The sequence below is a fragment of the Heloderma suspectum genome, chromosome 2, assembly GCF_057233095.1.
Source record: "Heloderma suspectum isolate Gila_16-S chromosome 2, 16-S_ref, whole genome shotgun sequence".
NCBI lineage: Eukaryota > Metazoa > Chordata > Lepidosauria > Squamata > Helodermatidae > Heloderma > Heloderma suspectum.
The window spans coordinates 356,019,879-356,045,874 of NC_139459.1; the positions used below are offsets into that span (position 1 = coordinate 356,019,879).

At 45.3% G+C, this 25,996-nt stretch overlaps 1 protein-coding gene across 1 annotated transcript; it reads left to right on the forward strand.

Moving 5' to 3' along the window:
• The first annotated feature begins 14,687 nt into the window (after positions 1-14,687).
• LOC146355524 (vomeronasal type-2 receptor 26-like) lies at positions 14,688-22,455 on the forward strand. The gene is made up of 5 exons (XM_084829924.1): positions 14,688-14,798; positions 14,903-15,001; positions 16,687-16,827; positions 19,198-19,324; positions 21,545-22,455. The coding sequence occupies exons 1-5, from the start codon at positions 14,688-14,690 to the stop codon at positions 22,453-22,455; spliced, it is 1,389 nt and encodes a 462-aa protein (XP_084686050.1).
• The last annotated feature ends 3,541 nt before the right edge of the window (positions 22,456-25,996 follow it).

A 25,996-nucleotide genomic window follows, 5' to 3' on the forward strand; every position in this document is an offset into this window, starting at 1 on the left:
TATTGTGTCCTTCTGTTTGTCTTGATTAAGAAGGACCAGGCAACATGGGTGTGTTGGAGATGGACCATTTTGGACAACAAGCTGACACTGAGGTCCTGCAGTGCTGTTGCAATCAAAACTTTCTCCACAGTTGATTTTGTGATCTGTGCAACTCTATGAGTGATTTATGCTTGAGTGATTATGATCTGAGAGTCCACTGGAAAAACAACTACAGTGACCCGAGTGTCCATAAAATGTAAAACTATGCCGAACGACCTTTTTACCCAATCCACCACTGGGAGAGTTCCTGAGAAGGCAATGCAAATTCCATTTTTCTTGAGCACAGGTGGAACCTTACTCCGTTGTCATTTTCTGGAGCCAGGAGGCTGATCCAAGGTTTCAAGTGGATTCTGCCAAATTTCAGCAAGTTCAAGAAGGGCCTGTTCTACTGTCTCTTCCCATTCCACAGAAGGTAAACTGATCAGGCTCAGTGAAAACTAACTTGCCAGACCACTGAGGCACCTGCCACAATATCTTCTCCCATCTTCTGGAAAGGAGAAGTGCAAGGCAGCCAAAGTTAGCATCACTGTCATGTGGCTGTAGGGATGTACGAAAGTTCTGCCATGGATCATGGTGAGGCTGAATGCCAGGCCATTCAGCCCCTGAAATCGGTGGTGGAACGGCCCGCCACCCCTGGGACGGGACATACCTTGGGCGGATCTTCCTGGTGGTGGCGGCAGCTCTGGTGGCGGCAGCAGCTCCGGCAGCGGCTCCGGCGGAGGTGGCTGCGGCGGCTGGTCTTCCGACCGGCTGCCACTGCCGCCATTTCCAGGTTAAAAAAAGTAAAACAAACAAAAAAAAGTGATAGGCTACGTAAAGATTTACGGAGCCTATCATGGCTAGATTTCAAAAAAACACCGTGATAGGCTACGTAAATGTTTACATAGCCTATCTCAGCTGATTAAAAAAAAAAACCAAAAAACCCTGCGTACGCAAATGGCGGCAGCCATGCCCGCAGCCATTTGCGTTCCTTTTTTTGGCACGTCTTAGTCTACGTAAACATTTAACTATGTAGCAAACTACGTAGCATAGCTGCTACACTATTTGCATTCCCCTTATTTTCGCCGAAGTATACGTAAATGTTTATGTAGACTACACATGCCAAAAGAAGGAACGCAAATGGCGGCACCCATGGGTACATGCGGGTTTTTTTTTTTTCACTCAGCCGTTATAGGCTACGTAAACATTTACGTAGCCTATCACGGTATTTTTTTAAAATCTAGCTGGGAAAGGCTACGTAAATCTTTACGTAGCCTATCATTTTTTATTTTTTTTTTACTGGAAATGGCGGCGGCGGCAGCCGGTCGGAAGACTGGCTGCTGCCGCCGCCGCCACCGAACTGCCGCCAGAGCCGCCGCCGCCAGGGACATTCGCACAAGGTAAGTCCTGTCCCGAGGGGGCGGGGGGGCAGACTGATTTGCCACCAATTTCGGGGGGCCAAATGTGCTGGCATTCGGCCTCCCTGAGATTCATGGCGAAATTCTCTGACATCCCTATTTGCTCTTGCCTGTTTTACTTGGCTGCCATCGGCACTATTAAGTAAGATCCTGATTAGTGAACAGATAAGTTTCTGTGGTGCTGGAGGAACAGAATCAGCTGAACACATTTTCTTACATTGTAACTTCTATAGGGAATGCACAGAAAAGCTGATTTCCCCATGATTAACAGCCTTTTCAGGAAGCAGCTCCGCCACTTTGGTATCAGCTTGTTCAAGGGATGAAACGTCTTGTGTCCTTGGAAGGGTTTCCCATGATTTCAATGCAGACGAGGAAAAAATGTTATTTTCTTGAAAGAATGAACGTTGTATTTTGTCATTTTACTAGTTTTAATTGTGTTTTTTAGGTTTCATATTGATTTTGATGATCTGTGTCCATAATACATTGTTGTTGTTTTTATTGTTGATTTTTACTGTTGTTTTATGGTTTTTGTATTTTTTCACCTTCATTATTTTAATTGTTTTTATGTATTTTATTGTTGTAAGCCACTCGGGTGTGTCTACCCTGAAAGGGGGCCAGGAAATAGTTTAAATACATGAATGAAATAATTAATACATGAATTCATCCATTCACTAATATTATTGACATATTGAAACACTAAATACATAAAGAATTTATTTTGTTTTGTTTCCCTGAAGGTCAGTTGAATTTTGCCATGACCCAAGTCTTTGGAACCCCTATATCCCGGATATATGGGAAGCCAGAGTTAAGGGTTGTTATTCATGGAGAAGGATAAGTTGTTTTTCCCAGTAATCTCTTTAAACTCCTTGAACACCAGGATGGCACCTACCAAGTGGTCCAGGCATGAGTAAAACCACCCCAAAGTGGGCCAAAGAACGACATCAACTTCAATGTCCAATATAAATATTGGAGTATATTTATTCATGAAACAAGTAGAATAAAGTTCAGAAATGTTCAGTTGCTTTAAAAAATGAAATAAAATGTGAAGTTAACTAGCTAATGCCAGTCAAAGCTTGTTGAGCTGCTGCCTCGCTGAATCATGAAATAGAATTGCACCGGTGAATGGTGCAAATATGTTTTCTCCAGATGGGCACCTGCCCATGGAGCCAGAAAGAGAGAGAGAGAGTAAACAAGTTTGCCAAAGTGATTTTTGCTCTCTTATAATTATACAAATCATGATCATTTATTCCACTTCTCACCAAAGCTTGAGGGATTTTGATGTCCAAAGATCACTTTTGAAAATGATGCAAGGAACCTCCAATCAAGAGCAATACTTGGTGACTCTTCACATCAGAACTGAACTTGAAACACTGGTGCATAAATAGCTCCTGAGCCTCTCAGAGCCTGGGGGGAGATGCAGGGAAGGCACAGACTGCGCCAGTGTGAGGTTTCATATCATCCCCTTCTAGGGTGGCCAAGCGTCCTACATTATAGAGGACAATCTTCCATTTTGGAGAACTAGCAGAGGACAGTCCTGCATTTGAAGGTGTTCTCACTTATGTTGGCTTCCGTGACCATGTCTGGTTTAGAAATAAAGAACCATAAGGATGGAGAAGACGTAGGGGCCTTGAAGGTCCCTAGCAATAGAACCTGGACATCAAACTGAGCAAGTCCAGAGGTCACCTAGGCAGTCTCTCCACTGTGGTGAGATGTCTTATATTTCCATTTAAACATTAGTTATTATTTCTGCATCTGCACCTAGGCATATAAAATTGCATATGCAAATATTTTTGTCCTCTTTTTGTGGCAATCTATAGCTGTGCATCCTATGGCCCCTTCATTGCCGAGGCCACTCCAGGCCACTCCACAGCTTCATTAGTCAAGGTACTGAAGCGGGGAGAGAGGCTGGCTCCTAATTAGTTGTTCCTCAGACCAGCCCCAGAGTTTTGTGTCTCTGTGTGACAAAGGGGAAACAGAAGGGGACTGTAGCTGAACTTTGCAGCATGCTGCTGCACCTATTGCTTCTTCTTTTGCTCCATGTTCCATGTGGGATGCTGAAGACAAAATGCCCATTGAGTGGGATAAATGAAGAAAACAGGCCATTTAGTTTTTACAGGCCAGGAGAGTACCTGATCGGTGGGATCACATCTTCTGCAAACACTGCATTTGATCCACTCATTTTCTCAGAGTCTCCCTCTACACCATTTCCCTCGTAAGTGATGATGTGCCCAACTCTGAATTCCTGTTCTCCAGTTTTTCCTTTTCAGCTGAGGGGACACAGTGAATCTCTACTAGGTTCATGACTATTAGGTACATGACTACAAAGGGAGAGGGAAGGAGACTATAAACCTTTCCCTCTTGGTCATGCTCCTCACAGAAATCCCCCCCCATTTGGATACGGCCCTCTGAATTGGGAGGAAAGTTCCCATTGATGTCAATGAGAGTGTAGTTTTTAGAGTAATGTGCAGGGATTTCTATTGCCTAGAAAGGCCTTTTTAATAAATGATGCAAGAATGTGATACGCTTTCATGGACTAGAGAATGAAAATCTGATGACATCTGTATTTGTTACAGGGCGAAAGAAATGAGGTACTGGTCCATCCTACCCTTCTTGTTTGCCATTCGTGAGATCAACCAGAATCCGAGGCTCTTGCCCAATGTCACCCTGGGCTACAATATCTATGAGAACTATTTCAATGCAAGAATGACTTACGAGGCCATGATAGACCTGCTGTCTGTTGGGGAGCAGAGTGTTCCAAACTTCAGCTGTGGAAGACAGAATAACCTCCTGGCAGTCCTTGAAGGGGCAGACTCTGAAATCTCCGCCAAGATTTCAGGCATGCTGGATATCTACAAGATCCCACAGGTATGTGAATGGGGGCGAGGGATGTAGGCTGTGTCTGCTCTGCTTGGCCAGAGAAGCCCAGAAAGTGTCATTGGGCTGGGCATCACCAAGGAAGGCTTGGGACCGGTATTACTTTCATGATTTGAGAGAGATTTTACTTTCCTTATTACTTTGGTCTCCTGTCATCTCTGCCCAGGGGAGTTTGAAACAGTACAAAGGGTACAGTGAGTTTTCAGTGTTTGATAATGGGTTGAATCTAGATTAGGGGTGCTTTTAGGTGGAGGACTCCCAATACTAGCACTCCAAAGTCATTCTGCAGCTATTTGGACTCATGTTTGTTTGTTTGTTTGTTTGTTTACTTAACGTATCTACATGGTATGAAAACAGCAACAACAAGAGTTGGTGGAACATGGGAGGGTTACAAAATGGAGACATCACCTGTTGCTCCTCCAATAAAAATCATCACCTGAAGCACCATAAGTCAGTCATACTGAAATGCTGCCACAGTCAATGGGACTTAAATCAGGCTTAAATTCCACATTGATTTCAATGGGATGTAAGTCAGATTAGTTTGGGCTGGATCCAACGTGTTTTTTTTTTCATTGTTTAAGTAAAAACTCACATGGAATGCGTGTACGCCCCATGTCCAGAAAGACAGCCCTCTCTCAACCTGCATCCAACAGTCTCTCCAGAATATATATAAAATATTCCTCATAATTAAATTACCTTTGAACCACTTCCATTCTATAATAAGGATAGAGAGTCTTGTGATCTGAAACAATTACATATTTATTATGGCATATGGGATGGTGATTTGAGCACAGTCCGGGAGAAAGCAGAGGACAGGAAGGCCTAGCATGCTATGGTCCATGGGGTCACGAAGAGTCGGACACGACTTAACAACTGAACAACAATGGGATGGTGGACAAGAATCCACATTTCTTCGTTATGTAAATTTTCCCCCATTGAATAGACCCAGTAGAAAATCACCCTCACTCCCATCCCTTCCTAGAACAACGCATCAGTGTCAACCTTTGCTGGGGAAAGATGGGGAACTGCTGCAGAGTAGAGGTGTGCACTGACCCCCAGTGTGAGTCAGTGCTTGGAAACCAGACCCATTCTGCTCGGACCGATTTGGCGCCAGTCTGCTTTGAGTCATTGTCAAACCTGAGTCATGGTTTGGAAATCTGAGGCTTCCCGCTCCCATTGACTCTCATGGATGATATGTGTAGGCATAGTTGTCCCTTTGGGGATGTTTGTAGCGTTCAAGTCCCAGAAAACTTCATCCAGGATTTTCCTTGCTGTCTCTGTGTGTGTCTGCATGTGACTTTTGGTCTTCCTTTCTTTCTAATGAGAACTGCCAGGAACTTGTTTATTATTTGGCAGATGTGGATGAAATTTGCCAGGAGATTGGCTTCTTCTGAGGGGATCAAACCTGTTTGGGCTTTGTGCAAGAGTAGCCTTGACATTTTGAGGGCATCCCAATGATATCCACCTATGATAGGAACATAAGAGCCCTGCTGAACCAGACCAAAAACCTATCTAGTCCAGCAAAGGCCTTTCTAGTCCAGGCCAACCATCTGCCTGTGGGGACCCTTCAAGAAGGATGTGAGCACAAGAACACCCTGCCACTCATATTCCCAAGCAACACGTATAAATAGGCATCCTGCCTCAATAGAGGAGGTCATAAATAGCCACATGATTAGTGGCCATTGATAGGTTATCTGCCATGAATTTCCAGTGATATGGGACAGTTTTCTCCCTATATATTTCTTCCACATCCTGCATAATTTTGTACACCTTTCACATTGCTGCCCATAAACACTTTTTATTCTAAGCAAAACTGTCCCAGATGTTATAATCGTTCCTCACAGTGGAGTTACTCCAACAATGTTCATTGCCCTTTTCTGAACTTCTTCCAATCCTACAATAACCCTTTTGAGGCTTGTAGGAGTATATAAAGTGTTTTATTTACAGTTAAGTTTTACACGTAATTATGGCCAACAGAGAATGTTCCTTTTTCACAGCAGACACACACTGGGTCAACATTTTTATCGAGTTGTTCACCACAGCCCCAAGTTCTCCTTGCTTTTCCAGTAATCGTAGCTCAGATCCCAGCAGCATATGTGTGTATTGTTTGGCTGTACTGCTGTGGAGGGCATGGAGGTTGGTGTTTTCCCTCTGTATGTGTTTCTCTAAGCATCACCAATTTTCTTTGCTTGCTTTCTGGGGGGAAATATGTGATTGGTACTCAGACTCCATCTGTGCCTTGTGTGTTCCTTGGGCAAGTTAGTTTTCTTTGTGCTGGATCAGTTTACCTTCTGTGATATGGGAAGGGATGGTAGAACGAGCAGTCTTCAAACTTGCTGAAATTCTCCAAAATTCACCTGAAACCTTGTTCTGCTTTCCACCTGTTTTTCAGCTTGCTGAAATGGGAAAAGTGAATATATCCTTGTGTATCGGACAAAAAATGTCACTTTTCTCCAGTAGACTGAAGTGCGAAAACGTGCATTATTTTTGAGTACACCCATCTCTTTCTCTCTTTCCTAGGTCAGTTATGGGTTTGTCAGTCAAGTTCCCAGGGAGAGACATGAGTTCCCCTGTGTTTACCGGATGGTCCCCAAACCAGAACCTCCTTACGTGGGGATTGTCCAACTGCTCCTGCATTTCAGATGGACTTGGATCAGTCTCCTGGCTCCAGACAATGACAATGGAGAAAGATTCATGAGAAGCTTTCCACCTGTGCTCCTAAAAAATGGAATTTGCATTGCCTTCTCAGGAAGCATTCCAGTAGCAGTTTGGGGGACAAGGGTGTCCGACATCGTTTCACATTTTATGGACACTCGGGTCAATGTAGTTGTTTTTCCAGTGGACTCTCGGATCATCCTAATTCTCATAATGATCATTCATAGAGTTGGGCAGGTCACAAAATCAACTGTGGGGAAAGTTTTGATTGCAACAGCTCTGCAGGACATTAGCATAAGGGTGTTGTATGACACGGTCCATCTCCAGCACAACCAAGTTTCCTTGTCCTTCTCAATCAAGCAAAATAGAAGGATGCAATATGACAATGTTTACTCATTGCTCAATGCTATGAAGCAGTTTGGGGAGACAGTATTTCATTGTTCATATTCAAGGAATACCTTGTCTGTGAAAGCCTGGAGAAGTTGTACAGAAAACGAGAACTGGGAGAAATTGCCCCAGGATGTGATTGAAAAGATCCTGTCTCAAGACTCCTACAGTATTTATACCTCCATCCAAGCTGTGGCACAGACCTTACATGCTGCCAACTCATCTCCACGGAATATGAGAAGGATGGTAGGTGGAGAGAAGCTGGCACTTCAAAGGGTCCATTCATGGCAGGTACTCCTATTCCTTCACCTACATGTATCCCTCAACTTTCTTCAAAGAAACCCACAATGGTCCTGTACCATGGTGGGGATTTGAACCCAACTGGAGGCAGGGATGTGGCAGTGGACATGCTGTGGTTAATTGGGTGCCTCAGTCAGAAATCCCTCCCTTTTTGAGTTTTCAGTTTGAAAAGGTGTCCAGGAGCAAATGGGGATTCCATGGCTGTACCTTACAACCTGCTACTGAATGATCTGCCAGCCTGGGCTAGCTGGGGTGGTGTTGATGTGGTGTTGCGGTCCCTTAAGGTATTTGTGATGAGTCGCTTCAGGATTCATGCAGAGGCTGCCCTTGGGACCGGCTTAGGGCTTCATGGCTGTTTCCAATGGAGGCTGGTGGCTAATCTGATTAGGTGATCTGGGGTGGGGGGACAGGTCAGCATAGGTGGAGCCCACAGGTCACAGGAGGTGGGTCACTGTTTGTATCCCCAATGGCTGGCAACCTATACCACAAAAAGGAAGAACAGAGGGGCACAAACTTTAAGACTGTACATGCAAAATACTTCGACATAGCTAGCCTATGGCTTGCTGTTAGATCAAGCCATTGTCGTTTGTACGTTCACTTTGACACTAAACAGTTCACTTTATTGCAATATCTCGCATCTAAATAGGTTTTGCAGATTATTTTTTTCTGTGGGTGCTTTTTATGCCCTGGTAGTTATTGCCTCAGAGTGAAACAATAAACAACTGATTGAACTAAATAAGGGAGAAGGGTGTGCTGCTGATTCCATCATCCCTAAACCACATTGGAAAAGGAAGCCAAATACTCCAGTGAAAAGCAAAACTGAAAATAATGATAAAACTTTGAATGAGGGAAAGCAAGCTCACATCAAAGTTTGGAGATAAATCTAAAAATGGCAGTGTTCCTTGCACCTATCCCAATTTTTGAACTTTCAAGTAAGCATTCAATTTTCACTGTTTTTAAGATGATGCAGGAAGTGTCTTGACACTGTCATTGTTCCTAGGTGACAGAATGTTGTTAAAAATTACAGCTGCATTTCCCTTGAGTCATCAAAGGTGTTATTTTGCTGCGTATGTATTCTGGCAGTATTGCTTTTACTTCTAACATCTGTGCTGTGCCAGGAAGGGCTTTTGAAGTGAGCCTCAGGGTGGTCGTCTGCAGTAAGCCTCTGGCCCTATACTGAACTCACACACAACATTCGGGGGGGGGGGAGAGAGAGAAAGCTAGAGAGAGTCAACAATGTACAAGAGTAATGCATAAATATTTTTCACTACACATTTTTGTGGAAATCACCTTCCATGTTTCTGTGGAAGCAAAAGACTTATATCTCTTCCATAGTAGAAAAAACTCAAATACAAACACAAGCTTTTCCTTTGGCGACAAACAGCACACAGGGACAGAACACATAAACAGACATCGATGCCCTCTCTTGTACATGCACATACTCAAGAAAGAAAAATAAACTGACTCTCTGCATCAATCGGATGCAACAGCCAAACAAGACACACACACACACACACACACACACACACACACACAGCCACTGCTGGCCCAGGACATTTTGCTGCCTGAGGAGGACCAGCAAATAACGCCCATTTCCCAAGGGTTGATCTGGGCCTGTCACTACCACTCAGCCTAACCTACTTCACAGTATTTTTAGGGTAAAAATGGGGAGGAAAGTAAGAGCATAAATGTAATAAAATGAAGTAATTTTATACTAGAAAAACATGATTGTCTTACACTATGTTCATCGTCAGCCTCCTTGCATGGAAAATTGACCTCTGTGAATTGCATTACTGTGTGCACATATTTACATGCAATTGTTGTAGAGAGGGGAAGCATCCTGCTCCCTGCTTGTGTATTTCTTTTATACAGGCCTGGAGAGGGAGCCTGAAGTCCGACACCAACTTTTACAACTTACATGAAACATTTGAAATCTGTAAAACCTCTTGCTTTCATATGCCCCACCCCATCCTCACACAACAAGGCCTTTACACAGAGAGACACATCTGTCCTCTTCCCTTAAGCCATCCATCCTGTGCATATTTACATGGGAGTAAGTCCCACTGAATTCAGTGAGATTTACTTCGTAGTTGACCTATAGGATTGCAACATAACTCATTAACCTCTACCCGCTCTCTCTTACAAACACACCACCAACTTCACAAGAGTATATAGCAACAGAAGAAAACAATTTGTGGCTGAGTCCAGATTTCAAGAAACGAGTGGGATGGAAAGGGCAATTATTTTGGTGATGATGATGATGATGATGATGATGATGATGATGTTGAATTGAATACTTCCCCCACCCCCCTATTTTAAGAAGTTTACATGCTAGGATTGCACTGATGGGAGACAACCCCATCAGCCCAAAGACCCCTCCTTTGTGGACGGAAGGGGTCTTCATCAATTGGATAGTACAGGCTCAGCGCTTGCACTGAGCAAATTTGATAGTATTATAGTATTATTATTATTATTATTATTATTATTATTATTATTATTATTAATGTGCCTCAAGGCAGTGGGCTCAGCCAGAGAAGCTGGGCAGCCTTAGAACATTTCAAGGCTCTGCAAGTGGTGGGTTGACTCTCATGACTGGAATACAGCAGTTGAAGAATAGAACTTGTTCAAAAAGAACAGGAGGAAGAGAAAGGGAGGTGGGGTTGTACTGTATGTGAAACATACGTATCTCTGCACAGAAATACAGGAGGATGAGCTTGGGAGCCCCATTGACAGCATCTGGATCAAAATAAATGGAGCAAAGAATAAAAGGAACCTTGTGGTCAGAGTCTACTACTGGCCACTAGGGATGAATGAAAGGGACTTACCTTGTCCTGCAGCTTTTTTCGCGGTGTGGGGGAGGCGCTTCGCTTCTCCCCCTGAAGTTCATGCGAGCGGGGGGTGTCTTCCCACCTCGCCCGGCTGAAATTCAGGCTATGGGGGAGACTTCCCGCCTCGCCCCTGGCCAAAATTCAGGCCAGGGAGAAGCGCCCTGTCTCCCCGGCTGCGAACTACAACAGAAAAGTAAAAAAAAAAAAAAATGCCCCGTGATAGGCTACGTGACGATTTACGTAGCCTATCACGGCTAGATCTGCAAAGTCAGCCATGATAGGCTACGTAAATCGTCACGTAGCCTATCACGGGTGACTTTAAAAAAAAAAAAGAAGAAAAGCGCGTATGCAAATGGCGGCCCCCATAGGGAGCCACCATTTGCGTTCCTTATTCGGTCCCTGTAGTCTACGGAAAGATTTACGTAGTCTACAGCGAAAATAAGGGCAACACTATTTGCGTTGTCCTTATTTTCGCCGTAGTCTACGTAAATCTTTACGTAGACTACAGGGACCAAATAAGGAACGCGAATGGCGGCTCCCTATGGGGGCCGCCATTAGCCGTACGGGCTTTTTTTTTTTTTAAGTCACCCGTGATAGGCGACGTGACGATTAGCGTAGCCTATCACGGCTGACTTTGCAAATCTAGCCATGATAGGCTACATTAATAGTCACGTAGCCTATCACGGGGGTGTTTTTTTTTTTCCTTTTTTTGGAATGGCGGCGGCAGCCGGTCGAAAGACCAGCTGCTGCCCCCGCCCCTGTCGAAGCCCTGCCGAACCGCCGCTGTGACCCGCCACCGGGAGCGACATTCGGGAATGGTAAGTCCCATCCGGGGGGGGGGCGGGGGGGAGAATTTCTCCCCGAAACTACTTGGGGGGGCCGAATACGTTGGCACTCGGCCCCCCGAAGTTTCGGCGAGAAATTCTCTGACACCCCTACCGGCCACCCAATCAAGGAGAAGACGAGGATGAAACTTTTGAAAAACAAATAGCCAATGTTTCAAGGAAGCATGATGTAGTAGTAATGGGGGACTTCAATTTCCCCGATATTTGTTGGGAGACAAATTCTGCAAAACATGGCCCCTTCAGGAAATTCCTGACTTGTGTGGCAGATAACTTTCCTTCTAGGAAGTAGAGGAAGGAACTAGAGGATCGGCTATCCTTGACTTGATCCTAACCAACAGAGATGACTTAGTGGATAAAGTAGCAATTACAGGAACTCTGGGGGAAAGCGACCATGATGTACTCTAACGAGAAAAGGAAAATTTTAAAATTTTAAAGAAGGAAATTCTCAAGGCACAATTGCAAACAATTCCAACAAGAGGGAAAGGTGGAAGACAACAGAAGAAGCCAATGTGGCTTCACAAAAAGCTTAGAGATGAACTGAAAACAAAAAAGGACACATATAGGTAGGGGTGCAGAGAATTCTGCCACGGATTCCAGTGAGGCTGGATTCTTTAGAATCTGGCCCCCGGGAATCCGTGGTGGAATGGCCTCCTCCCCCCCACCCCCACCCCACGGAATCCCCCCGGGACGTCCTTGCACCGTGATACATAAGAATTTACGTAGCCTATCATGGCTAACATAAAAAACAAAAAACAACACGCAGAGTACGCAAATGGCGGCAGCTACGGCGGCCGCCATTTGTGTGGCCTATTTTTCACCCACTTATCTTAGGTAAATATTTACGTAAGATAACATGGTGGAAAAAAGGGGAATGCAAATAGTGTAGCGGATGCTATTTGCGTTCCTATATTTTTCGCTGTTCTAGCCTATGTAAATATTTATGTAGGCCAGAATGGCGAAAAAGAAAGGAACGCAAATAGCGTCCACTATGCTATTTGCGTTCCCCTTTTTATTCGCCGTTTTATCGTACGTACATATTTATGTACGATAAGTCAGTGAAAAATAGGCGACACAAATGGCGGCCACCGTAGCCGCCGCCATTTGCGTACGCTGTGTGGGTTTTTTTACATTAGCCGTGATAGGCTACGTAAATACTCACGTAGCCTATCACGGCTGTCTAGCTGGACGCAAATGACTGCTGCTACGGCATCTGCCATTTGCGCTGCACCAGGCTGTCCGCAGCAGGAAATCCGGCTGTGGACGGCCCTGGCAGTCTGCTCCGTGGCCTGGCCACAGAGCGGAGCTAGCCATTGAGGATTCCGGGGGGGAGGACCGGATCACCTCCCCCTCCGTCGAGGATTCCACGAGGAGGGACGGAGCAAAGGTAAGTGAGTTTCGTACATCCCTACATATAGGAAGTGGAAAGAAGGCCAAGCAAAAAGGGAAGAGTACAGGCAGGTAGCACAGAATTGCAGGGATGGCGTCAGGAAGGCTAAAGCTGAGAACGAGCTGAGGTTAGCGAGGGATGCTAAAAGCAACAAAAAGGCTTTCTTCGGCTAGGTGCATAGTAAAAGACACAGGAAAGAAATGGTTGTTCAGCTATTAAATAAGGATGGAAAAATGAGAACAGATGACAAAGAAAAGGCAGAGGTGCTCAATTGCTACTTTGGCTCAGTCTTCTCCCAAGAGAGGGTCTATGACCTCCCTGGCAATGGCAAAGTACAGGCTGAAGGGGCAGGATTGCATCTTGAGATCGATAGGCATATGGTCAAGGAATACCTAATTACTTTGAATGAGTTCAAATCTCCTGGACCAGATGAGCTGCATCCTAGAGTAATAAAGGAACTGGCAGAAGAACTCTCAGAACTGCTGTCCATTCTCTTTGAGAAATCATGGAGGACGGGTGAAGTGCCGGATGACTGGAGGAGGGCTAATGTTGCCCCTATCTTCAAAAAGGGTAAAAAGGAGGTACCTGGGAACTACAGACCAGTCAGTCTGACATTAATCCCTGGGAAAATTCTGGAGCAGATGAGAAAGCAATCCATCTGTAAGCACCTTGAAAGCAATGCAATGATTACTCGAAGCCAGCATGGATTTGTCAAGAACAAATCCTGCCAGACGTATCTGAACTCATTTTCTGATCAAGTAACCTCCCTTGTGGACTGTGGGAATGCTGTAGAAATAATATACCTCAACTTCAGCAAAGCTTTTGACAAAGTGCCCCATGATATCCTGATGAGCAAACTAGCTCAAAGTGGGCTAGATGAAACAACGATCTGGTGGATCCACAGTTCGCTACAGAATCGGACTCAAAGAGCGCTTATCAGTGGGACCTTCTCAAACTGGGGAGTGGTAATGAGTGGGGGTACCTCAGGGCTCAGTCCTGGGCCCAGTGCTCTTCCACATTTTTATTAATGACTTGGAGGAGGAGGTGCAGGGAATGCTGATCAAAATTGCAAATGACACAAAATTGAATTGGATAGCTAATACTTTGGAAGACAGAAACAAAATTCAAAGTGATCTGGATAGGCTGGAGCGCTGGGCTGAAAACAACAGAATGACATTTAATAGGGATAAATGCCAAGTTCTGCACCTAGGGAAAAGAAACCAAATGCACAGTTACAAGATGGGGGATACTTGGCTCAACGACACTACAAGTGAGAAGGATCTTGGAGTTGTTGTCGATCACAAGCTGAATATGAGCCAACAGTGAAGTGGCTGCAAAAAAGGCCAATGCTCTTTTGGGCTGCATTAGTAGAAGCATAGCTTCCAAATCCGAGGAAGTACTAGTTCCCCTCTACTCAGCACTGATTAGGCCTCATCTGGAGTACTGTGTCCAGTTCTGGGTACCACAATTTTAGAAGGATGCAGCATTGCAGACAATCTGGAGAGGGTTCAGAGGAGGGCAACAGAGATGATCAGGGGACTAGAAACAAAGCCCTATGAAGAGAGACTGAGAGAACTGGGCATGTTTCACCTTGAGAAGAGAAGACTGAGGGGAGATATGATAGCGCTCTTGAAAGTGTGTTACAGAGAGGAAGGCCAGGATGTCTTCTCGATCATCCCAGAGTGCAGGACACGGAATAATGGGCTCAAGTTACAGGAAGCCAGATTCCGGATGAACATCAGGAGAAACGTCCTGACTGTTAGAGCAATATGACAATGGAACCAATGACCTGGGGAGGTAGTGCGCTCTCCCACACTGGAGGCATTCAAGACGAGGCTGGACAGCCATTTGTCAGGGATGCTCTGACTTGGATAACTGCATTGAGCAGGGGGTTGGACTCGATGGCCTTGTAGGCCCCTTCCAACCCTACTATTCTATGATTCTATGATTCTAAGTGTGTGAGCATCCTCGGTTGATGAAAGGAAGCCACCGCACTGGGAAAGGAGGTTCTCAGCGTGGGGCAGACACCGCTGTGCTTGCCACGGCCACCGCTGAGGGTCACTGCAAAAGGAAGTTCCTCGGCAAAGTTTTTTTTTTTTTTTTTTTAATAACTGCAGGCAATTTGGCAGGGCTGTAAGAAAGGGTCTTCCCTTTCTCCTCTTTTTTTCATTTTTCATGACTCCTGGGCAGGCTCTGCCTCTCCTGTCCTTGAAGACCCACCACCCCTGGCTGTATCAGATGATCACCCACCAGTTTTCAGTGTTGCATAATGGGATGATGGCGATCTGGGTATGGATGTAAAGATTGTCTGTCACTGAGAGATCAGAACAAGGGGGGGGTTCTCCTTGAGAACAGGAGAAGTGAATGGAGGATTATTTGGAGTTTTTCATGGGTCGGCTTTTGTGCGCTTTGGTCCATGCAGGGCTCCATGAGCTCAGTCGCTTCACAGAACATACTTCCGGGCGGGGTGGGGGGATGGGAGTAAACGCCATCAGACTGGTGGGGCTGTGCAACCCATAAGAGAGTCTCTCCCCCCCGCACCATCCAGGCTCTCCTTTCTCCTTCCAGTGATACTCCAGTAACACAATGGATGGAAGCTTAGCACTACTTACTGCCTTACACCAACAAAGTAAACATTAAGGAAACACAACTGCATCCTTTGCTACTCTATAAAATCCTGGGAGGTCTCCTCCTATGAAATGGTCTTGCCAAAAATCAGTCTCTTTCTCTCTCTTTCCCCCACCTATTAATTACTTCCTTTCAACAAAGCAAAAAGTAAAGACACAAAACATGGATATTTATGGGAAAAGGCTCATTGACCACAGTGGAAGTTCCTTCTGAGGAGACACCTGTTTCCTCAAGCTATGCCCAATTCCACCAATTCCTTTTTACCCCTACCCCTCTAAAAGCATCATCTCACCTTGTCACTACCTCACCTTTGTCCAGCAGCACCTACACCCCCATCTCGCGATGCTGTTATCACCCAATTGCTCTATCACGCAATTGTGCAATTCCATGAAAGAGTGATTGCGTGAGAGAGGCGTAGTGAGATGGAAGAAATCACCCATCCTGAAAGGAAGTAGTGAAACAAACCACACCTACAAAGATGTTTTGAATGTCACTGTGTCACTATGATGCATTTGTCCAGCAATACCTATACCCCATCACACTATCTCCCGTTTTCCAGCTATTCCTATGCCCCCTGTCTCACTGTCACACAATAGTGCGAGAGTGAGATAGTGACACAGGGGGTGTAGGTATTGCAGACAAAAGTGCTATTTCTCTTTAATGCTTTACTTTTTAAAAGAAGAAGTTACAGGCTGCCCAGAGCACACCTGTAGTTTTGGGGGGATAGCCAGCAGAGTGTAGTGGCAGGAAGGTGAAGTAAATACCATGAGGTAGCTCAGAACAGAACTCTGATGGCCAGCAGTGAAATGGCGGAAACACTGGGGAGACACAGGTAGGGAAAATGTTGGGGAAACTCCCCTTGCCTGGGGTCAGTGAAGTCATGGCCAGGTGAGAGATGCACCCTTGGGCAGGGCTATCATGCCAGAGTAAACGTGGAATGGGGGTGCACGCCACAACAGCAGAGCAGCCAAGCCAAATTAAGGGAAACAATTGGGCTAAAAGTAGTCTGAGAAGAACCGTTTTTTCTGCGATAAGCTTTGGGGTGGCTGCAGGATGGCCAGAACATCAAGCGTGCCTATCTACATCCAAGCCCAGCCACCTCAGAGTAAATCGCTCGTGGAGACAACCCCCCCCCCCATGTAAGCACATCCACTTAAATGTAAGTTGAATTCTCCAGGCAATTGGGAATCCAGCAGACAGTCTAAGATACCATGTTGAGGCATAATGCTTGAACAGGACTCATCAGCCTGGAAGACTCTGCAGATTAGAGGTCCACATACGGAGAGCCAAGATATTCAACAGAATTTCCTCTTTACCAAATGGGTGTTTTTCCCATGTCATTCTAGCTTCACCCTTTCCTGAGTCATTTCCAGCTTTATAATAGTTCCGTGGATGGAGCATATTTGGATGAGAACGGGGAACTGGCATCTGACTTTTTTATCGTGAACTGGGTGATTTTTCCAAACAAGTCCACTGCCCGAGTGGAAGTTGGGAGTATAGAGAGACAGGCCTCCTCGGAGATCAAGTTCACCATTGATCAGAAGGCCATTGCCTGGCCCAAGCTGTTGAACCAGGTGGGAAAAACTCTTTGCCTTTTAATATCTCTTCCCAGGCAATCCTATACATGTCTAATGCAAAGTATGTCCCATTGAGTTCAATAAGGCTTGTTCATTAAGTTCAGTGGGGCTTACTCCCAGGTAAGTGGGCATAGGATTGCAGCCTGAAGCTCTATCAGTTTGTTAGCTACTGTACACAACATTTTAGGAATGTGATTTCCAAATCCATTAATTTATACTGAAATCGCATAGTGACTATGGATAGAAAAGGTTTAGCATGATTATACAGAACCTTTGAAGTCCTTTGCTGAGACGTATGCCAGGCCAGTGCTCCTCTAACTCTTTCAGGGCATATTTGAAATGTTCCAAACTGTTGTGGGAGCTGTTACAAAATGGCATCCGTGAGGGAGGGTGCCCCTTCACAAAATGGCTGCTCTGGTGAGCATGGCCATCACAAAACACAAATTTCACAGAAGGTAGCAGAGACAGCAGGGAATTAGGATAGTGGAGGAATCGATCCCCCTGCCTCCCATCATGTATGGCATTATATGGCAATGTTTGGGCCTCCTGTATAGGTGCCAGCCCAACATTTGCTTTAAGGCATGGGTGTCCTGTGCAAATATGTTGGCTGCATGTGTGTGTGTGTGTGTCCTTGTGTGCAGATCTGTGTGTGTGTGTGTGTATTTGTGTGTGTGTGTGTGTGTGTGAGAGAGAGAGAGAGAGAGAGAGAGAGTTGTGGAGAGAGGCAAGTTGACTGAATTCATACCACAAACCAGAAGAAGGTAGGTGTATCTAGGGGTGGACGAAAGTCACTTACCTGTCGTCTAAGCTTGTTCGCGGTGGGGAGGAGGCGCTTCGCTGCTCCCCCCGCAAAGTTCAGGCCGGGGGGGGAGGCTTCCCGCCTCGCCCGGCCGAAATTCAGGCCGGGGAGGAGGCTTCCCGCCTCGCCCGGCCGCGAACTCCAAAGTTTAAAAAAAAAAAAAAACGCCCCCGTGATAGGCTACGTGACAATTAACGTAGCCTATCACGGCTAGATCTGCAAAGTCAGCCGTGATAGGCTACGTTAATCGTCATGTAGCCTATCACGGGTGACTTAAAAAAAAAAAAAAGAGCGCGTACGCTAATGGCGGCCCCCATAGGGAGCCGCCATTCGCGTTCCTTATTTGGTTGCTGTAGTCTACGTAAATCTTTACGTCGACTACGGCGAAAATAAGGGCAACACAAATAGCGTTTCCCTTATTTTCTCCGTAGTCTACGTAAATCTTTACGTAGACTACAGCGACCAAATAAGGAACAGGAATGGCGGCTCCCTATGGGGGCCGCCATTGTCCGTATGCGCTTTTTTTTTTTTTTTAAGTCACCCGTGATAGGCTACGTGACGATTAACGTAGCCTATCACGGCTGACTTTGCAGATCTAGCCGTGATAGGCTACGTTAATCGTCACGTAGCCTATCACGGGGGCGTTTTTTTTTTTCTTTTATTGGAATGGCAACTGAACTGTCTAATATATATATATATATATATATATATATATATATATATATATATATACACATATACCAAAAAATGGGAATGAAAGGGAGTCCATTGCATGCGGCGAAGTGAACGGTGCCCAGAAAACTTAGGTCAAGATGAATTTATCAGTCTTTATGTTGCCACTGACAAGCCACTATATTGTCATTAAAAGCAGAGGAATTTGTGTGCTGTCACAATTTGTTGTTGCATTGCAAAAAATGCTCTTCTGTGTGGCCTCTGCTCCCACATCTCCCCCAATGTTTGTGAGAGGCACCAGCCTCAACTGACTGAAACCAAACTGGCTCTGGCTCCTTCTCAGCATTCGGTTTTCTACGGGACCATAACAACCTGCCATACTATTGGTCGATCCATCCTATTACTGTTTGTTCTGAATGGCAGCGATGTTCTCAGACTTTAGGAAAAGATTTTTCCCATCACCTGCTACCTGATCCATTTGACTGGAGAGGTGAGGTCCTGAATATGAGACCTTCTGCATGGCAACTACGGGCTTTACCACTGAAACAAATTCCTCCCCAAGATGTCCCTCCTCGCTCTTTTTTTCCCTCCTCAGGTGGAAGGATGGGATAATGCCCCAATTTCAGTTTTCTGAAAATAATCACCTATTCATCCTCCTTAATTATCATCTTAATTCTGGTAAATGTTTTTAAAAAACAAATTAAATTTCCCTGTTATGCTGTTTCCAACTGTATAACTAATTTCCACCAATTTAAATATCACTCCCAGACTAACTCCTTTTCCTCGATGTTTCTTATCTTCATGGATAGACCGTGCCTTTTTCTAGATGTGCTGAACGTTGTCGGCCTGGATTTGCCAAGGTGATTCAGGAAGGAGAGCCTATCTGCTGCTATGCTTGTGCCCCATGTGCAGAAAGCACCATCTCCACTCAGGAAGGTCAGAGAATGCAGAGCAAAGAGCTGATCTCTCTCAGTGGGACACAGACACATTGATACGTTTTAGGATGAGTTGTTTTAGGCACCAGTTCCTTTCTGGCCTTGTGTAGAGTTAAATATTAATGTTCACTAACTATTTTCACAAAGGGACTTGAAAGAAATAACCTGAAGTAATGGAGTACAGGGGGGAAAGCAGCTATTCGTGCTCCCCTAGTGTGCTATTGTGTCTAGGGATGGTGGAGAAATCACCGCGGACCCAAATGAGACCGGATTCAGAGGTATCCGGCCACCGGAGTCCACAGCGGAATGCCACCATTCACCTCTGTCTCCCTCTGGAATCCTCCGGAGCCAGTCATCCCAGCAGCGACTCCACGGAACTGCCTGCCAGTTCCATATCGCCAACGATATGGCCGCCATTGCTGTGCTGTATAACTAGGTTAAGGGCTGACTCTGTACGCAAATAGCGTCCACTATGCCATTTGCAGCTGTAGAGGTCTTAGATTAAGCTAAATGCAAATGTAAATGGCTGCATTTAGCTTATACTAAGGGCTTTACAGCCGCAAATGGCGTCCACTAATTTTCATCTGTGGTTTTTCCCACGATGTGGGAAATTGATAATACCAATTCACTAACGGTATTAAGCCATTCACGGCTGCATTTAGGTTAATCTAAGAGCTTTATGGCTGCAAATGGTGCAGTGGACGCCACTTGCATCTGGACTCAGCTGGACTCAGACCTAGCGATACAGCACGGCAATGGCGTTGGCCATATCGCTGGCGATACGGAGCTGGCGGCCAGCTCTGCAGAATCGCCGTGGAGTGGAGCCATCCAAAGAGGATTCCGGGGGAAGGGAGGGATCACCAATATTTACAGACACTGTTATGGACAGTTTGTTTCCCACAGTATATCCTGATAAGCACAGCAACTGAGTGGTGTGGTAAGAGCTGAGGATAGGGATGTATGGGAATTCCATTTGAGGAGTGAAATGGTGATGGAGTTTTCCAGTTCAGCCCTGGAATATTTTGTTTTTGCAGCTGCTGCTTCCAAACAAACCTTAAGTGCACATTAAGCACATTGCAGGGATCCAGTTTTGTGGTTACCAAAGTACAGAACAGTGTGGTCAAGCTATCTCTGTCCAGGAGTGACCATAATTGTCTTAACTGCCAGGGCTGCTTTTAAGCACACCTAGCCACTGAAGAAAACTGTACTGCCAGTGACATTGCTGGTTCAGTGTGCACCTTCAGACCACACAACTGCTCATCACCGGGGAGAGAAGCCCCATCCAGAGCAGGCAGCTGACCCAGTTGCTGGACACTGGAGCCACTCACCCTCAGGGTGACTTGGACTGGGAAAGAATCCAACATCTCAGGCAAGGGTATTCCCTGGCCCTTTTTTCTGTGATCCTTTTGGGGTGGTGATGCAATGGAAGGAATGTCACATCTTCTCCATGCAAAACATTTTCTGGCCACCGAACATGAGGAGAGCCCTGTTGGTTGATATCAGTGGACCATCTAGTCCAGCCTCCTGTTCTCCGAACATCATAAGAAGGACATGAATGCTACAGTAATCTCTTATTATTAACAGCAGCTGGTATGCAGAGGCAGACTGCCTGTGTACCTGTACGATGTATATTTTTATTTATTAGTTACTAAAGTATTTTTATACTGCTCATCAACATGCACACACGCACTCATGCATGGACACACGCACGCACGCACGCACGTGTGCGCGCACACACACACACACACACATACACAGCTGCCTGAGAAGCTTACAGTGAAGCGCAGGCTTGCAACTGAAAAACACAGGACATGCAAAGAAAAAGGGATGGGGAAGAACCATATAGCCATCATGACTGCAAGATACTGATACACCAAATCTCCATGAATGTATCTAAACCTACAGGCCCCCATATTGTGGCATGGAATTCTGAAATCTGGCCGCTTCTCATCCCTAATTCCTGTGGTTAGTTTATGGTTTCTCCCCCATCCTTGTATCATTTTCCTCTTCTGGCATCTATGCTTTCGCCCTCTAACATATCATTTCAAGCAGGGGTGGGAAGAAAGTAGATCTCCAGATGTTTGGATTTCAGTTTCCAGAATCCCCAGCAAGCATGGCCAATGGTCAGGAATGCTAGGAATTGTAGTGAAAAACATTTTCAGGGCACTATCCTTTGTATGAGGCTGGATTAGTGAAAGTGCAGCTGCTCTCTTTTTTTCAGATGCAGACCATTGCAACAAGTGTCCAGATGATCAGCATCCAAATGAAGACCGAGATCAATGTGTTCCTAAACTTATCAACTTCCTCTCCTACAAAGGAGCCTTGGGGATTATCCTAGCTCTCTTTTCCCTTGTATTGTCCCTGACTACTGGTCTACTTTTGGGAATCTTCATGAAATATCGAGAAACTCCAGTGGTCAAAGCCAACAACCGTGACCTCACCTACATGCTCCTCATCTCCCTCCTGCTTTCCTTCTTGTCCTCCTTCCTATTCATTGGTCAGCCCCAGAAGGTGACCTGTCTTCTCCGACAAACCTCCTTCAGCATCATCTTCTCAGTTGCCGTCTCTTCTTTGTTGGCAAAAACTATCATGGTGGTAATGGCATTTCTAGCCACTAAGCCAGGAAACAAAATGAGGAAATGGCTGGGGAAAAATGTGGCAGACTCCATTGTGATTTTTTGCTGCAGTGTTCAAGTGGGCATATGCATTCTCTGGCTGGGAATCTCTCCTCCATTCCCAGACTCTGACATGCATTCCCAGACTGGGCAGATCATCCTGCAGTGTAATGAAGGGTCTGTTATCATGTTTTATATCAGTCTTGGCTACATGGGCTTTTTGGCTGCTGTCTGTTTCATGGTGGCTTTCCTAGCCAGGAAGCTGCCCGGGGCATTCAATGAAGCCAAGTTGATCACCTTCAGCATGCTGGTGTTTTGCAGTGTTTGGGTGTCCTTTGTGCCCACCTACCTGAGCACCAAAGGGAAATACATGGTGGCTGTGCAGGTCTTCTCCATCTTGGCCTCTGGTTTGGGATTACTGGGTTGCATCTTCATCCCCAAATGCTACATTATTGTATTGAGGCCAGATCTAAATAAGAAAGAGCATCTAATGATGAAACCAAAAGACTGTGTATGATTGAAGTACATTCCTTGTCCTGTGACATCACGCCATGGGTGTTCCTTGATGACAGATCAGCAGTTAACCATCCCATGCATATTCCAGGTAAAACATGTCACCTAGGACCCTATGTTTTTTGTATTCCTGGTATTCAGACATAGGTTTTAGAAATTCAGGACTCGGAGATCAGGCATAGCTTTTCATCTTTTACTTCAAAATCTCAGGCATTTTCTACCTGATTTACATTTCATGATAGAAGGGCATGGAACAAATACAAAATACATAGCAGTTGCAACCAGAACACAGTTTATTGTCTTTAAGAATTATTAAGGAGCATTCCCTTTAAAGCAAAATCTTTTACTCACATGGCATTTCTGAGCTGAGTGGTTGGGATCTCAGGGAGAGAAAGGATCCTTCTTGTCTTTCCCTCCCATCTTGCGTCAGCTACCTAAGGCAGTGGCTTGATGGGAGGAGGGCAGTGAGAGGTTCTTCCCTCCCTTCTGTCAAGTTTCACAGAGAGGAAGGCCAGGATGTCTTCTCGATCATCCTAGAAAGCAGGACACAGAGTAATGGGCTCAAGTTACAGGAAGTCAGGTTCCAGCTGAACATCAGGAGAAACCTAAGGAGAAACTTGTCGTATTGCTCTGACAATGGAACCAGTTACCAAGGGAGGTAGCGGGCTCTCCCAAACTGGAGGCATTCAAGACGAGGCCGGACAGACATTTGTCAGGGATGCTCTGACTTGGATTCCTGCATTGAGCAGGGGGTTGGACTCAATGGTCTTATAGGCCCCTTCCAACCCTACTATTCTATGATTCCTACTTCTGGGGTTCTCAGAGAGACCTGGTTGGCCCCTTTGTGAACAGGATGCTGGACTAGATGGTTCAGTGATGACAACCAACATGGCTCTGCTTATTCTCAGAGAAAGGTTTTGCATCTAGAAGTTTGCAAGTTCAGTCCAGCCTATCACCACCCAAAAAGGATTCCAGAAAGAAGGGCCAGGGAAGACACTTGCATGAGATGTTGGATTCTTTACAAGTGGGTGGTGGCTCCAGTGTCCAGAAACTGGGTCAGTTGCCTGCTCTGGATGGGGAATGACCTCTAGTTGCTGTATTTTGCCTCTCATATTTAGATGATTTCTATTCACAGCTGCCATTTTGCGCAAAATGCCCATTCATGTAAAAAGCTTTCTTGTGATTTTCTGAAAATGGGAGCTCATGGGTAACTCGAGATACCCAAGGCCTTCTGACTTAGTGGACATCAAGTTGGGCAAGCACGGGGGCTGATGGATTGGCATCCAACTAGGGCCATGTGGGAGCATGTCCGCTGGACTTCACCCACTCCCCGACTTCTGTGACATCCCTGCTGGTGACGTAAGTTTCTCACGGAACAGGAATTTCTCTAACACATATTTATTATGTTTCCACAAGTTCTCAGCTATGCTTTTGGGAAGTACTCTCTTTATTTCATCACTTGTCAGCTTTGCTGAGCTACATCACCTTACTTCTTTCTAATGTGTAATATACAGAATGAATCTTGACAGAATACTTAGATAATTTCTCCCCCTCCTCGTCGACCTCATGCAGCACAAGCCCTTGTTTGGGTTGTACAGAGAGAAAATAACAGGTTTTATTTGCAGTTTATTCCCACTTTCAAGAGATCTCTTTTTTTCTCATCTAGAATGGAAGTGAGAGGAAGGGTTTTAGTATCCCTCTGATTGGTCAGTACGTGTCCCTTCACAAATCAAGAGATAGCAGCTAAGGTAAAGACATGAATCGATGAACATCCTAATACAGATCTTTTGACTTCAGCCAGGGGTGAGTTCTTTCTTACTTGCAGGCCATTGTTGTTACTGAGGTGATGCATTCCTGATTTGTAAATGGATGCATTAAACCTCTTGCCTTCCTGCCTTTCAGCATTTTCAGATGACTTTTATGCTTCTGTCTTTTTCTATGCCTTCTTGGCAAACATGGTCGGTTCCAGTTTTGAATGTTCCCTTGGGAAAGTGCCCTCTCTTGGATGCTCTCCAGTGTTGGTGGAGGGGATTGCCGAGCCCTTCTGGCAGCAGTGGAACATGGAACAGCAGATATCAACAAAACTCTGAATCAGCGGGTTCCATGACTGGGAGCTGCCATTTCTCAGAATGCCTCCATTGAAGCGTTATTCTAGGACTAGGGATGCCAGCTCTGGAACATCCCAGGCCCTGAGATTTCAGGGCCCAAACCTGAGACATAGGGATGGGCCCCTGGTGATGTCATAGGCAGGCAGCCCCTGCTAATGGCACAGGGGGTGGGCCCTGGTGATGTCATTAAGTGTGATACACGAAGCATCAACCACAGTTGATCAGAACATGTAATTCAAGTGAAAACACAAAGTCTAACAAAGGATAAAATATTCCTCTGGTTGGTGATTAAGATAGAAATCTTAGCTAAAAGGAGGTGAAATGAGGGGATCATTCCTTGTCACCTCTTTACAAAGGCTGGGTAGGGAACATTTAACCTAGTGATTTTTTTCTGGGAGGAAGGGTTTCAATGACCTCAGTCCAGTCACCAGAAGGCTATTGTAGGAAGAGCGGAGCCTCATCCACACGGAACAGGATTTGCTTCTGAGTGGACATGTTTAGGATTCTGCTGTTGTTGGTAAGGCTTGACTACTGGGGATCCCTCTCAAAATTATCCATAAGCCCTGACATGTTGCTGCTTGAGGCAGAAGAGCAAATGGTACCCCCTTCCTTAGGCCCCTGGGTGGCTAAATTGTTCTGGCATCTGAGAGAGAACATCCCACAAGCAATTCTTCTTGGGAGTAAATGTACAATAATAAATAAATAACAATTTGTTGTCCTCCCATGGCACCCTAAATCAGAAGCCCAAACAGCCACAACACTCTGCCTGAATCATTGCCCCAGAAGTCTGAAATGGCTCCCGTAACGCTTTCCTGTCCTGCATAAACCAATGCTAACAGAAGTTGCCGCACAGACTGACTGTTCCTACTGCTATTATAACTTCAGTTTGGTACGACAGACTTTGGAACATCCCAATCATGTACCAAGAATTGTAGCTGACAAAGCAGGTTGCATTTGGCTCTTCCGCTTACTGTTGAAATTAATGTCCAAGAAATAACAGTGCAATCCAACACGTCTCTCTTTCGAAGTAACAGTTCCACGGCATTTAACAGGGCTTACTCCAGGATTGCAAAGCCACTGGATAACTGACAGAAACTCATTTGTGAATGTTATGAAATGATTTTATTGTATTAATATTTAACTAAAATATACTGGTATTTAATATATATCCCCCATCTTTAAAATAAAATAACTTTAAATCTATTGAGCAAGTTATATCATCTCTCTCTGCACTGATACTGCCCCCTACCCATGAAAACCTGGGCTCCTTCCTTACAAAACCATTGTCTTGTGACTCCAAAACTGCAATCCTACACCCATAAACTCCGTGAGACTTACTTCTGAGTAGAGATGCATAAGATGGAGTTAGCTAGAGCATGGGTTCTCAGAGAATGCTTCGAGGTGAGCTCCTGCTGAGCTCCTGCACAGCAGGAGACA